Source organism: Diabrotica undecimpunctata, chromosome 1 (genome assembly GCF_040954645.1).
Source record: "Diabrotica undecimpunctata isolate CICGRU chromosome 1, icDiaUnde3, whole genome shotgun sequence".
Classification (NCBI taxonomy): domain Eukaryota; kingdom Metazoa; phylum Arthropoda; class Insecta; order Coleoptera; family Chrysomelidae; genus Diabrotica; species Diabrotica undecimpunctata.
In genome coordinates this window covers 186,996,646-187,012,130 of record NC_092803.1, presented here as the reverse complement: position 1 = coordinate 187,012,130, position 15,485 = coordinate 186,996,646, and the positions used below count along the sequence as shown (strand labels likewise).

At 34.1% G+C, this 15,485-nt stretch overlaps 1 protein-coding gene across 3 annotated transcripts in view; it reads left to right on the top strand.

Moving 5' to 3' along the window:
* Window positions 1–15,485, top strand: part of KaiR1D (Kainate-type ionotropic glutamate receptor subunit 1D) — a 362,951-nt gene that overhangs the window by 154,686 nt on the left and 192,780 nt on the right. For all 3 annotated transcript variants that reach the window (XM_072520792.1, XM_072520790.1, XM_072520791.1), the window contains exon 5: window positions 14,627–14,784. In XM_072520792.1, coding sequence (XP_072376893.1) covers window positions 14,627–14,784 — 158 coding nt within the window. The remainder of the gene's footprint in view (window positions 1–14,626; window positions 14,785–15,485) is intronic.

Below are 15,485 nucleotides of genomic sequence, written 5' to 3'. Positions count from 1 at the left end.
ACATATAATTATGCAGAATATACATGAACTTATATTTTTATTACCATCGGAAAATTTCCAACAAAAGAATTCTTCCTAAATAACCCCGTTATGACCTATATAAATAGTGTATCGATTCCCTGAGAACTATAATATGCATGAGATACAGAATTTGCTCGGAAAATTCTTCTAATTTCCTTGGAGACTAACTGCACCACCGGGAAAACGTGAATGATTGTGTTATTTTGAACGTACTAAGAGAAAATGCGTTTTCTTATTGTTAAATCATGGAACGGGACGAGACAGCGAAAGATGGAAGCTGGAGAATTCCTAAAATTACATACGTAATGAAATAGCTTCCGTTAGACTACGATAGACTATATATATATATATATATATATATATATATATATATATATATATATATATATATATATATATATATATATATATATACACATATATATATATATATATATATATATATATATATATATATATATATATATATATATATATATATATATATATATATATATATATATATATATATATATATATATATATATATATATATATATATATATATATATATATATATATATATATATATATATATTTAGAGCTAAGATTAATATTATTATAAAAATTAATATTAAACTCACCAGTCTTCCGGGTTGAACCGCGTTGATATCCATTTTGCCGAGCTTTCGACATCCTCTCTGATGTCTTCTTCAGGGCTTCCGAGGTCTCAGTCTCCCGAGCCCCCAGACACTACTACACTCACTAGTCACTTCTAGTTCACTCACTAGTTCACTACTACGACTGGGACCAGGGGACGGTTCATTTATACCGTCGATGGTGACGTGGCCTAGGTGAGGATTAGGGTGGGGATTGGCGCGAGAGTTGGCGCGAACATTTCCGACAGTGGGATTTTGATTCGAAGATGGAGGGGGCGATATTTTGTTTATGAGAGGTCTCCATGTAGAAGGTAACCGTATGGCGTCATCTCTTTTATTAAGGCAATTTGGTCTTTTTTCTATTTCTATGGGTTCTCGGATAATTCTTGGTTTATAAAAGCGGATGGGGGCTATGGTTCTGGAGTTTTCGAAATCAATTTTGTGACCTGTATGAAGATGGTGTTGACCGAGAGCTGAAATTGAATCGGAATTGCGAACAGAAATGGAATGTTCATAAATCCTATTTTGAATTCTACGATTTGTTTGGCCTATATAGGATCGGGGACAGTCTGCACAAGGAATATATGTGTTATTACATAGTTAAAAATTAATAATTTACATATCTTTATAGTTAATTTGAACTACAAATTAACAACCATACGTTTGGGCAAGTCAACAAATTCACATATCTTGGATCGCTAGTAAACGCAACAAACACGTTAAGCGACAAAATAAAAAGACGCATAGCAATAGCAAACAGTTCACGGTCAATAGCTACATCTGATAATGAATTCGTAAACTACATCTTTATATCTTTACATCTTTATAAACATCTGTTTTGCCTTGCAATTCTTAGAAGGCACAGATTAAAGCAAAAATCTGAATTTGGTTTCGAAAAATTAGTTTACGGATTTATTATCAGATGTCGCTATTTGCATCCATACGGAGCCATGTTAGAGTTTCTTCTCAAGACAGAAAAGATTTGTTTTCACGTTCAGAGCGTCGGTGAATATTCGTTCTGATGATCACTTTTAGGGTGAAATACGTATAAGCGAATATACAGACGCAATATACGTGAAATCAAATCTTAACTGTATTTTTCCTTTTATTTTTTAATTAATAATTGGACTTCAATTCATACATTCATCCGGTTTTTAAATTTATGCTTTTAAATGTTATAGCATGCTATGATCGATTGACAGATTAGAAGTTCCATAGTGTACACATAATATATATCTACAGAATCACTACAGTTGACCTCACTTGTTTGATCTTTTGCTCCAAGTCATTCCTTGAATGGAGGATGGTGTTCTTAAACATCTTTTTCTTTCATTTAATGGTTCGTACAGACAAGGTTTTCACCTACTTTTTCATATATTTTTTAAACTTACCGCCTTATTGCATTAGCGGTTGGTAACTCGCCTTGTTGTGTGTCATGTTTTGACTTCAAGGACACTGTCTTTTCACGTAATAGCTATGGGAATCTGAAATGTGCTCCCATTTGCTGGGTGTCTGCTGTAAGCATTGGAAGCTTTTGTGGTAACTTCATTACACATTTTATAATATTACTATAATAAACTCTTAATCTTTTTAATAATGTTACCTAAACTCAAAATAAAATAAATTAATATCATACTGTTGGAAGTGTGATCTTATGATCTTGTTAGTTCTCGGCAAATACTTATTTTTTACATAATTCTTTTACATACTTTTTAAATTACATGTACTATAACCACATGGGCGTTTGCCGTGCTATATTGGAATCAAATTGTAAACTGTATTTAGTTTCAATATACAACCTGGTATCTTAAGCTTCTTTACATTTCACACTATTGACTGCTACATGTCTTTTTAAGGTAACACATTTATATTGACTTTTCAATGGAGGTTGGTTTTTCATATTGTGCTTTTTAGATGAACTGATGATGCTTTCTGATTAGAAAGCGAAACGTCTTCAAATAAATAGATAAAGTAGCCTACTTCTTTGTCTTTTTTCTCCACCTTTTGACCAAAAAACCCACCACTCGAGTGATCCTTATTTATACTGGATTAAAGGTCGTGCTCCCTTTTTTCGATATATTATTATATATATATATATATATATATATATATATATATATATATATATATATATATTTAATATAACTATTTCTGTCTTGTCTACAATTCCCTTGACTAGCTAATTTTCCCTTTGCTACAATATAACTAAACATCACGAAACACTACCAAAACTTTCGCCATTGTGCCAAACTATCTACTAGAAACAAGAAATAACTCGTGCGCCCTCCTAATGCAATTTCATAACTCTTCTGAAATTCGCCACAAATTTCGTTTCTGAAAACTCGATAGTAACGCTTCCGTAAAGTTTGACCTATCCTTTAATCAGCAAAACAGCCGCAGAATGATTGGGACGCGGAAAATATGGTAGACAGTGGCGCGGATGCGACTAGATATTTGCTTGTAAATAGTAAAATTATTGGAAAGGGATCCAATTAAACCTTAATCGTTGATCCTCTGTACATGCGCCACTATTCAATATCGTTAGTGTAGCACATAAAGGTAGTAGGTGAACAACAACTGTAGTTCATTTCAAATGTCCGTACAGTAAACTCATGCGTAAAGAGATGTGCAATTTCCGTTTGAAAACCTGTATTTAATAGGCTCCATAGTAATAAGGGTTTAAAAGAGTCTCCTAGACAAAATGAGCTTATAATGGTTTTATTTACAAGTGTAAAACGTACATGGGCGTGCAAATGTGTTTCACAGCATTTGTAAAAGCTACATATGAAGAAGATGTATCACTTTTCTAATTTTATATATTATGTATATAATTAATTGAAGAATGTAATTTGCTGTTTGAGTAATACAAATATTAGTTTTTTAAGCAAAAAAAAAAATATTTTATCGATACTTTCGCAACAATCAGTTTACTTTTTTAAGATTAAAAACTTTGTCAATTTATAATCATTTTATTTTGTACATAATTGTATTATTTTGAAAATTTTTATTAAAAGTAATAAAAATAATACATATTGCTATAATAAAAATGTTAAATAATACTAATTAGCTAAAACATTAATCTTATATATATACACATCGGTTTAGAACGTCTTTCGACGTTGTCCGATACCTAAACACCATCTCTTCCTATCTTCGCAGTCGTTTGTTGTTAAATTTCTTTCGCTCATGGACTTGTTTACGCCGTGTTGCCATTCTAATCTGGGTCTTCCTCTTTTCCGTCGACCTATCGGTTGCCATTCTATTACTTTTTTGGGGAGTCTTGATGCTGGCATCCGTTGAACATGCCCATACCACCTTAATTGTTTCTTCTCTATATCTTGAGTTATATTTCCTTCTATTCGCATACGTTGTTTTATTACATCATTTCTGATTCGGTCTCGTCCGGAAATACCTAAAGATCTTCTCATTGCATCCATCTCTACTGCTTCTATTCGCTTTTTGTTCTTTTCACTAATTCTCCATGTTTCAGCGCCATAAAGAAGAGTAGTTTTAATCATGGTCTCATATATATTATTTCTATATCTATATATCTATAAATTTCCTTCCTTTCGTTATCTCTTTACTTCACAGTATACCATTGAGACATCCTAAGACTTTCTTTGCTTGAGTGATTCGTTTTTCTATTTCCCGTGTATCAGTTCCTGTATTGTCAAAGGCAACACCCAAGTAGTCATAGCTCTGACAGCAGGAAATATGTTGTCCGTTTTCGAGGTCTATGTTATCTGACTCGTTTCCAATACAAAGATATTTGGTTTTTGTTGTATTGACATTCATTCCCCAGTCGTGATATTCTTCTATCAGTTTTCTTAGCATGTACTGCATGTCTTCTTTGTCGGTCGCTAGCACTACCTGGTCATCAGCAAACTGGAGTGTATATATACATTCATTGCTAAGCTCTATACCCATCCTATGTACCTTTCTTTTCCATCTTTCCAATGCCGCTGCAACATATATCTTGAATAAGGTTGGTGAGATACAGCATCCCTGTCGCAAGCCTTTTGTAACCAGGAATTCTTCCGTTAGATATTTTCCTGTTTTTATCTGTGCCTTTGAGTCTCTATATAGTTCTTGTACAGCATTTATCAATGTGTGGTTGATGTTAGATCTTTTCAACGTTGTCCACAGTTTTGTTAAGGGGATGTTGTCATATGCTTTTTGCAGGTCTACAAAAGTAATATGAGTTTCTAGATTCTTAGCCGATCTTTTTTCTATTATTTGTTTAAGACAAAATACGTTATCGGTGAACGATCTTCCTGCACGGAACCCGCTTTGTTCTTCCTCTTCATTGTGCTTATATTCTTTCTCGATCATATTTCTCAAAATTCGTCCATACAGTCTGCTCAGGGTGCTGGTTACCGATATGCCTCTATAATTATTACAATTCCTTTTGTCCCCCTTTTTGTGTATTGAGGACATGTATGCCGTTCTCCATTGTTCTGGTACTGGGTGTCCATTTAGACACTGATTGATCACATAAGTTAATATTTCAAATAGTTTATGAGTTCCATTCTTAAGCATAGATTCCCTCAGGTCCAGCGGATTTACCATTGTTTAGGGTCATTACAGCCTTCCTTACTGTTTCGATGTCTACCCTCGCTTCCTCTCCTTGTATATGTACTGACTGTGTTGGGGAGTTCGCTAGGTATTCTTGTCTTGTCTCTGTCAGCAAGCTTTCATAGTGATCTTTCCATTGTCTTGGTTTTATGGTGTGTATGTGTGCTTTGTCTTTTCCTGTATTTTTTACTGATTGTATAAAATTCCATACCTCTGTACATTGCTTCCCTCCGATGTATGTATTGATTTCTTGACATTTCTGATCCCATGTTTTATTCTTTTCTTGTTTTATCATTTTTCGTAGTTGTCTATCGGCTTCTATGTAAGCTTGATGGTCTTCAGTATTTTTTATATTTAGCCATTTTAGATGCTGTTCTTTTTTCTGTTTTACCATATATTCGATTTCTTCGTTCCACCATATTTTCTTACTAATTTTGTTTTGCTGTGTCCCGAGTGTCTCCTTAGAGGCCTGGTGTAAACTAGCAATAATATTCTCGTAAATATCTAAAAATGTTTGTCTCTCTATTTCTCGTAGTTTTTCATCCAGTCGTCGTTGGTATAGCTGTTTAGTACTATCATTTATAAAACTATTAATCTTATATATGAAGTATTATGTATAATCTGCAATGAGTCATTCTTTATCCGTGGAAGTGTCTTCAGCAGTCACATTAACAGGTTCATTGCGTAAGGCGCGGATCTGCGTCCAGGCCGTTCATTCCTCGGTGCTAACGGCGCGGATCCGCGCTTTAAACATGACTTCTATTTATAGTATAATATTTTATTAGCACGAGAGTTGTGCGTTTATTTGCTACATCAATATCTACAGTAGCATCAGGTAACGGAAGTTACGTCACAGTTGTCACTTTTGTTGTTTCCTTTTATTCTGACGCGTGTTTGACTATTGCAATGATGCAGAACGCAGAGCCAGGTTGTTCTCAGCCAAAACGTAAAAAAACGGGTGTGGCAGTCCAGTGGGACTGCCGGTAGAAGTTATAATTCTATACACGCGTTCGCCGTTACAAATTTATATGGGAGTCAATCTGCACAATCATTACATATTTAATGCTATAGGTAAGAGAGAGCAGAAAGAGAAAAAGAATTAGGTATATAGGTATATGGTGCATCGTTTGCTGTATATAAACATTTGACCTGTAATAGGAGTATAGTAAATGAAGGATTGTATCAATATTTTAATGAAAATATATATTTTTATTTTCAAATATGTATAAAAGGAGTTGAATGCAAAATAAATTTTTACACATACTCTGCAGTAAAATTCATTGTTTATTTTGTTATTAATATAAAAATTATAATACAATACACTGCAACATAATTCAATATAATATTACAATACAAATTAAAATGCAATATTCATAAGTATTTAAAACTGCCATTATACATAACTTACTTTACGAAGATAAAAATAAAAAACCAACAACTCGGATTATGTTGTAAATTTTTCTTTTATTTTAAATTTTGGCATTTTTGCGTATATTACATATATTTAATAACATTAACGTGAGGTTTTTAAATATTTCAAAAATAAAAAAGGAAATTCATATTGGGATTCGAACTCACGTACACCAGCGTATAAACCAAACTCGCATAAGATTTGCCAATTAGACATGATACTAACGGATTTTAAAATTGACAATTGTCTGTCATACAGTGATTATTTTGAAATACAAAAGCCTAAAATAATTATGAACATTTAATCAATAATACAAAACATATCACATAAATAATAATATTATATAAGTATATAATATTATATATAATATAATATATTTATAATATTAAATATATATACAAAAGGAACATTTTTATTCTCGAGAGAGGAAGAGAGAGAAAATATATCTTATATCTCTCTCTTACTCATTATCTTACATATGTAATGGTTTCAAAGATTCACTCCCCTGCAAATTTCCAATGCCGACCGTGCGTATAGAAGTATAACTTCAAAAATATCCGTAAAAAACCCTAAAAAGTTAACAGAAGAAGAACTTGAATACTTTTTACCACAATCAGATAGTGAAGATGAATATATATTTCATCGGAAGACGAACATATTTCATCTACAGATGATGAGGATGGGGATGGGTTGAGTACGTTGGAAACAAGTGAGTTTAAAAAAGTATTAAATTTGTATTTTTGTAGGTGACGACGATATTTGGAGTATTGTGCAAGCCATGCAAAACGAGGAGGAACCGAAAGAAAATTTAAATCCAATTGCAGGTTATGGGGAAGAACCCAATGAAAATTTAAATCCAAATGCAGGAAATCCAAATACACATGAATGACAAAATGATCATGATGGAATGAAACAATTTAAGCTTATTAGACGTTGCAACTTGTTGGTAGAGCTACCACACCTTCTGATTACTTTGGCGGATGAAACTTTTTTTGAGCTGATAGTGACAGAAATTAATCTGTATGCTGAACAGCTATTTCTATTGGGTGTTACAGAAAGATCTAGAGTAACAAATTGGAAACCACTCATTACCGAAGAATTACATAAATTTTTTAGGCTACTCTTACACATGGGGAAATGAACACCCAACAGAACGCAAGATTATTGGAAAACTGATAGTCTTTTTAATGTAAAGTGTTTCCCAAAAAATATGGTGCATGGTAGTTGGTGTATTTTTTGTACTATTTGTTACCTATAACGTTCAAGTTGCTCTTATTATATTATTTTTAGTGTATGTTTTGTTACTTTTCAAATTAAACATAATTTTTGTAGCCTTTTATTTTAAAAATAAGACGCGGATCCGTGTCCGTTAACATTTGGTGTGAAAATATAAAGTGTGGTGCTAACGGCGCGGATCCGCGGCCTTTTGACATTTGCTCCCAAATGTGGCATATAATGTCTAAAACATCTAAAACATCATATAAACCTTGGAAACCATATGGCCTTCATTTATCCATGTCTCATCTAAATAATATGTTCTTCGTTTTTTTTTCTCTGTGCTTTTTAACTTTTCGAAGATACTGCCTTCTCCACGAAGCGATTTCCGGACTGTCCATTAACATTGATTTTCTGTAAATGGTTTCTTACGAAAAATTTAATTCGTCAAGTATCTTCCATCTTCCGACAGGTATAACTTCCTTCAGCTTATTATAGAAAGGAAAATAGAAGGCAGACACCTTCTATTAGAACAGGTAGACGACAACATGACCTGGCTGCGTAACATCAAATATTGGACAGGATTAGACTTTCAAAGTTTAATAAGGAAAGCCCAAAATAGGGAAGACTTTGCAGAGGACATCGCCAACCTTCGCTAAGAAGACGGCACCTAAAGAAGAAGAAGTATCTTCCACAATCGAGTTCTACTGATGCCCAGTACATTATCATCTTGAAATGCAGCATGAATTTTTGACATTGTTGTAATTTCCTTGGCAAAATAAAAGGAATGAACCTTTCTTCCAATTACACTTTTAACATTTTCATTAATTTCCAGTGGTCTTTTTGTGATTTTACAACAGGAGTCGTGATGACCCCTTCCTTGTCCTCCTTTCTTAAATTATAAATTGACCTGTTGGAACATCCTGTGTATTTTGCGCATATCTCCACAACACTGTCTACAGAGCACGTAGGATTATTGTGTTGTAATGCTTTGAAAAAATTTAATGTTATGATCTTTTCTTTGGCCGATAACGTAGTTTTAGCCGTTCTTCTGGAGAAAAATCCGCCATGATGCCGTTAGGAACATCTACCAACGGGTATTTGAGATTTTCAAAGATTCAAAATATATATAAATACGGTGTTTATCACATTTGGATGTTGTCTACTTTAAAAGTAATTAAATAATTACATTAGAAAGTAATTAAATAATTCTAACAATAAAACACTGAAAACTTTATTGTCAAAACTTCCACAAAATTTGTTATAATATTTGATCACTATGGCTGTTTCGGCAGAGTGCCTTTCTCTAGTGATCTATTTTTGGATGTGTTTACAATTTATAGTCTTAACGAAATAGGCTGAGGAGGGGAGAATTGTTTGTCTCAAGTTGGTCAATTAGAATTATGTCTGTGTTTTTTAATTTGTTAATTTCCATAGATTCTAATAAAGATAGCTTAAGGCCTTTATTTTGGATGCGAAAAATTTGGAAATTCGCCATTAAAAGAAATATTATAATCTAGAAGGTGAATTGCATATGTAGAATCTGTTTTATTATTATTGAAAGCCCTTTTATGTTCTGGTATACGTTTATTAAAGATTCTATCAGTTTGACCAATGTAAGTTTTTGGGCAGTCGCCGCATTTAAGTTTATGTACACCACTGTGTAAGTGCTTTTTTTTCTCTCTTGTTGTTTTTAATATATTTGCTTGAGTTGTTGTTTGTTCTAAAAGCTCTCCGTCCGGCTCGCGGAGATAAGAATACGGCCGGGGTCAGAAAGCCCTGCTTGTCGTAAGAGGCGACTAATGGGTAGGAATCGGGAGGTGGAGAGCCGTCGCTTGAGGTGTCGGGTTGGTAGAAACGCACACGGTCGCTTCGGCGACACGGTCACCGGTCTACATTCCTAGTATCCGAGACGAGATTCTCGTGGGACTACTCTACTCTCATTCCAAAAGAGCCTGGTGAGGTTGAACGAGCTGGGCCCGTACATACCTCTCCTGACCTTGTGTCAGGCGTGGTGTGGGTGCCCCGGCACGTACCCACCGGGAGATCCAAGAGTGGTAGAGGAGAGATCCTCGGCGGCGACCTGTCTACGCGCGAGGTGAAAATTCCTCCGCCTGCCGAACCTACCCGCCCGTGGTGTATGAATAACGGGTAGGCAAGGTATTCGCAACACAGGTACTACGGGGAAGGTGGAGCCACACGAAACGTTTATTTTTGCATACGTGGCGTGGCACCTTCACTTTGGTGTCGGACTCGTAGGGGCAGAGGTTTCGTTACGGGCGTATGTCGAGAGATAGGTAGCCCAGGATCCTGCCAAGTCTTTACTTGGAGGGCACGTCATATTAGCAATGTTCTAAAAGCTGGTGTTATTCCTTTCTTTTTATGTGTTTGGCTATTTTTGTTGTTATTTTGCCTGCATATGTAATCGAGCAGAAGGTACTGGGTTTTTTTTTGGTGGTGGAAATACTAATTTCTTCGTTGTAACCGTTGTTTACTGCTATTTGCTTATTGATATATAATTCTGTCTCAAAGTTGTAGTTTGACATCGGAATTTCTATTAATCTGTGTAACATGCTATGTCAATGACAGCTATAAGCTGCCAGTTTATGTTGTGTAGGATGGGATATTGAATTGTGTATAGTCGTGTCAGTATGGGTAGGTTTATGAAATACGCAGAACTCATTTATTTTTAAGTCTGATGATTTTTAAACATAAAAATTTAATGGATTAATTTTGTTCTGTTTCTATTGTAAATTCAATATGACTATGGAGTGAATTAATATACGATAAAAATTGATCAAGTTGTCTTTTAGTTCCTGTAAAACATACCAGTACATCGTCGACGTATTTCCACCAATATTAAAACTGTTTGAATAGGGGATGTTTTAAAATCTTTGTTTCTAGATTATCCATAAAAATGTCTGATAGCAATAGGCTTAGAGCATTACCCATTATGTCCTACACAGTAACTGTTACAGTGCTTTCAGTGTTTTATTGCTATATAAATATATATGTATATATATATATATATATATATATATATATATATATATATATATATATATATATAATATGTAGCCCTTATTTTTGATAACAAGCTGAAATTATAAAATATATTAGCCCAGAAAAACATATAGCAGCTCAATGTTAACCTCACTCGGCACTTAACGTGTTGAATCTAGTGTATCTAAATGAAGTGGATTAAAGCCTTCGCGTAAAAGCAATGTGCATGCTAATATACAGCTTTAGTTAGTTGTTTGGGGTCTGTGCGAGAAACTGCAAACAACTCGACAACAAGAAACTTTATATCTCTTGCGGAACTCCTACAAAAGATGAGTTATTTGTCTCTGGTGATAAATAAAATATTCGGTCCTTTTAACATTGTAATAAAACGAAATAAACTACTATAAAACCGACTTGTTTGGTATATAAATAGAGGAGTTATTTTCTTACCATTATATTATTAATTCTTTAATATACTGTAAAACGGGGTTACTTTGCTCCATATTTTTGACGTTATTTATATTTATTTGTAATACATACCTCTTAAATGGTCAAAAAGATTTAGCGATTGCTTAAATTAATAGTAGAGGTGGTATGTAGATGTAGATGTTTACTTAATTTAAAAATAATACATTCACTGAGGTTTGGAGTACGTCCATTTGAAATGTGCAAAAAGCCATATGATTGGTTTACTTTGCGCCAGTTCATATCAGTTCTGCCATAATCGGTCTCAATCAGGTAGAGGAAAGTCGCCTAATATTGGGATAGCACCAATTTTAAAATCAAATGGAATAACAATTGCCATCTATCCACGGAAGGTTAGATTATGGTTCAGAACTTAAGGTAGAAGTTGTTGTAAAATATAAAGATCAACCATCTTAGCATACTTGCAAATTTATTGAACCGCACGTTCCTTAATTTTTTGCACTTTTACCTATTTTTAGTGATGAAAATGTTTCATATGAGATCAGAACGTTAATCGGTAGTTTAATACATGTTAAAGTTGACATATTTATGTAGTTTTGGTAATAAAATCGTTCAAAGAATGGAAAATAAGCTAGCTGAGCACTTTCGGCTTACAATGCCATCTTCAGAGCTATGCTTCAATATAACACCTATATAAAAAAATAATTTAAAGTTTACAATGTTTTACTTATGTCAAGTTTTTAAAAAGTACCACTACTTATGGGAGATTTCATTTTGATAGAAAAATCCACAGTTTATCAAATCATAAGGAACAATCAATCCCAAGTTTTTTATCACTCTGTTTATCGAAAACCCATCCATACCAATTGTTACTTGCATGCCAACTCTCACTATCCAATTTCACAAATTAATTCAATCATTAATACACTGGTCTCCAGATCAATTCGCCTTTACAATGATGCAAGTAGATCTGCTGAGCTCTCTTTCTTAAAACAAGGCCTCATCCAAATATACGTTTAGATATATCTGTGATATATCTCGTAGTTGTACCTCCTTCTCCAAACACCATTTTCACAGATGCCACCGAATATTCTTCTCAGGATCCTTCGTTCAAATATAAGCAGGAGATTTTCATCTGCCTTGGAAATTGTCCATGTCTCCAACCCATATGTCAACACTGGTTGTATAAAGGTTTTGTATATGGTTACTTTTGTTTATTGGCTTAAGTTTTTGCTTCTCATATGTCTCCTTAGTCCAAAATAGCATTTGTTTACTAGGATTGAAAACAGTTGACTACAAAAAACATCGAAGCTTTCGAGATGTGGTGCTATAGGCGCATTCTCAGAATATCATGGATGGACCGCGTCACTAACACGCAAGTACTCCAAACTTTAGACAAAAGATGCGAAATTCTAAATGAGATGAAAACTAGAAAGATGGAATACTTGGGGCACATTGTGAGAGGTGAAAAGTACGAACTTTTAAGAAATATCATGCAGGGCAAAATTAAGGGCAAAAGAAGTGTGGGAAAAAGAAAAATATCGTGGCTTCGTAATCTACGTGAATGGTTCGGGTGTAGTTCGATTGAACTTTTTAGGCGCGCTGCTAACAAAGTCGCAGTGGCCATGATAATTTCCAATCTCCGCTAGGAGTGGCACGAGAAGAAGAAGACTAGGATTATTCTTAGCTTGATTTCTTTCGTCATGACGTTCTCCTTGGTGATCACAGAGCCTAAGTGTGTGAATTTGTCCACTACTTCAAAGGTAGAGTTATCAACCGTGAATTGATGGCCGATGTTTCTGGCTCTATTGTTGGGTGTTGATGCCATTATCTTAGTTTTCTCCTCATTTACTTGCAGGCCCATATTTTTTGAGGCGTTTCACAAGGTGGTATACATTTCTTCTAGCTTGCGTGTTGTGTGGGCAACTAGGTCAACATCATCTGCATATGCCAAAATTTGGGATGATTTATTAAAAATGTTTCCTCTGTTGTCTATTTGGGCAATCCTGACCGCCTTTTCCAGAGCTATGTTGAAAAGGAGACACGCCAGCGCATCTCCTTGTTGCAGCCCAACATGTGTTTCAAATGCCTGTGATTGTTTGCCCTGTATTTCGACTTTGCAAACAACTTTACGCATTGTAGCTTTGACCAATCTAATCAGTTTATCGGGGATGTGGAATTTTTCCATGGCTTCATACAATTTATTTCTTAGGACACTATCATATGCCGATTTAAAATCTACGAAAAGATGGTATGTGTCGATATTGAATTCATTGGTTTTTTCCAGTATTTCCCTTAGCACAAAGATCTGGTCTGTTGTTGATTGACCAGGCCTAAAACCACTTTGATATTCGCCAAGAGGCTCCTCTGAATATGCACTCAGGCGACCATATATTTAGGGACCAGGGAGTTCAAGATACATTTGAATAATGTAATTGGGAAAGTGTATTTTTATATATAAAAATTGACCTGTTTCAGAATGTTCCATTTGTATTCATAATATTACATTATGATCTTACTGTATAGTAAATCATTCATATTGTGGCCGATTATGAAGATGCATGTTTTAAATGAAATATATTCAGTATCTGAATCTTTTTTGCAAGCAGAAGGTATAATGAATTGACACTTTTTGTATTCAATTTATCAAAAAGTTTATATTAGTAAAATCTAAAGCAAGATGCGCCAATATAGCTGGATAATTCATATACATCATTTGTAGAGTACATAAATTGTTAATTTTAAAATGCTTGAGCATAATAAAAAAGCGTTGGCTGTAATAAAATATTTTTTTAATCTCAGTTTTAAAATTTTATTTTTATTACGAATATTGTATCCCAAAAATGTCACTTCGATATCCAAGCGGACTAGGCGGTTCACTCGCATTAGCTTTACTGTCAGACCCTGGCCCGGGATAGAAAAACAAAAAGGCTAATGTTGTAGTTTAACATATGTATGTTCCACATATAGTAGAATACGCTGGTGTCTGATTAACCCATGGATGAGCAGTACTTTGTATACTACTTATCTAAACTAATTTACACTTTTCTAAAAAATCTTGCATCATACATATTGTTTGTTTATTGTCAGCAGTGCGGAAACACTGCTTATGAACTATGTCAAGTAACAAATGTAGCGTTATTCGGTAAAACTTTATGGTGACTACATTACTAAAACACAGTATTTTTAATTTATGTTATACCTAACACTAATTTTGATTTTACTTCATAGATATATAAAAGAGAATCACCAAAACCAGTATCTCCCATTTCAAACAAAACTATAAACTAAAATATCCCAAGTTGCGATTACAAATTTACGCCAAATTCTGTTTCAGGCCTACGTCGACCTAGTTAAGGCGTGGGGGTGGAAGTCCTTCACCATAATTTACGAGAACAACGAGGGATTGGTTCGATTGCAGGAGTTACTAAAAGCACATGGACCCTACGAATTTCCTATAACAGTCCGTCAGCTGGGAGAGGGTTCTGATTACAGGTAATTACAAAGAGGGTCTCAACTGTCAATTGAAATTAAGTTAAGGGGTGTTATGTTCGCTGGAGATAACTGTCAAAAGGAATTTCGGTAATGCGTTATCAATAGGGCATATTCTGGCTGTTTTTTGAAAGGTATTATTTATTTTTATTTTTACCCTAAAATATGAAGTAAACTTTATACACAATTATTCACTGAGATATGGGTGTATATATCGGGTATGTGTGATCTTTGAATATATATATATATATATATATATATATATATATATATATATATATATATACATAATCCTAAACCCATTTACCCTAAGGTGTCGGATGTAATGTCTTTAGTTAGTTGCATGTATAATTTTTCTCCATTGCTTGGTTTCTTGCTTGTTCTTTGCTGATTCCTCGTGTCTCAGGATTGAAGTTACATTATCATCTCATGTCTTCATTGGCCTGCCCCTTGGTCTCTTGATTTGTCTGCTGGCTTCCCATACTTTTTTAACTGGTCTTTCTTCATTCATTCTAACTATGTGTCCATACCATTTCAGTTGGGCCTCCTTAATTTTCTTAATAATTGGTTTCACCTTAAGATGTTCTCTGACTGTTCTTTAACCTGGTTATACCCGTTATTCTTCTAAGAAACTTCAATTCTATGCTCTGCATTTTCGATTTTAATTTATCAGTAAACGTCCAACTTTCACTACCAGAATTTAA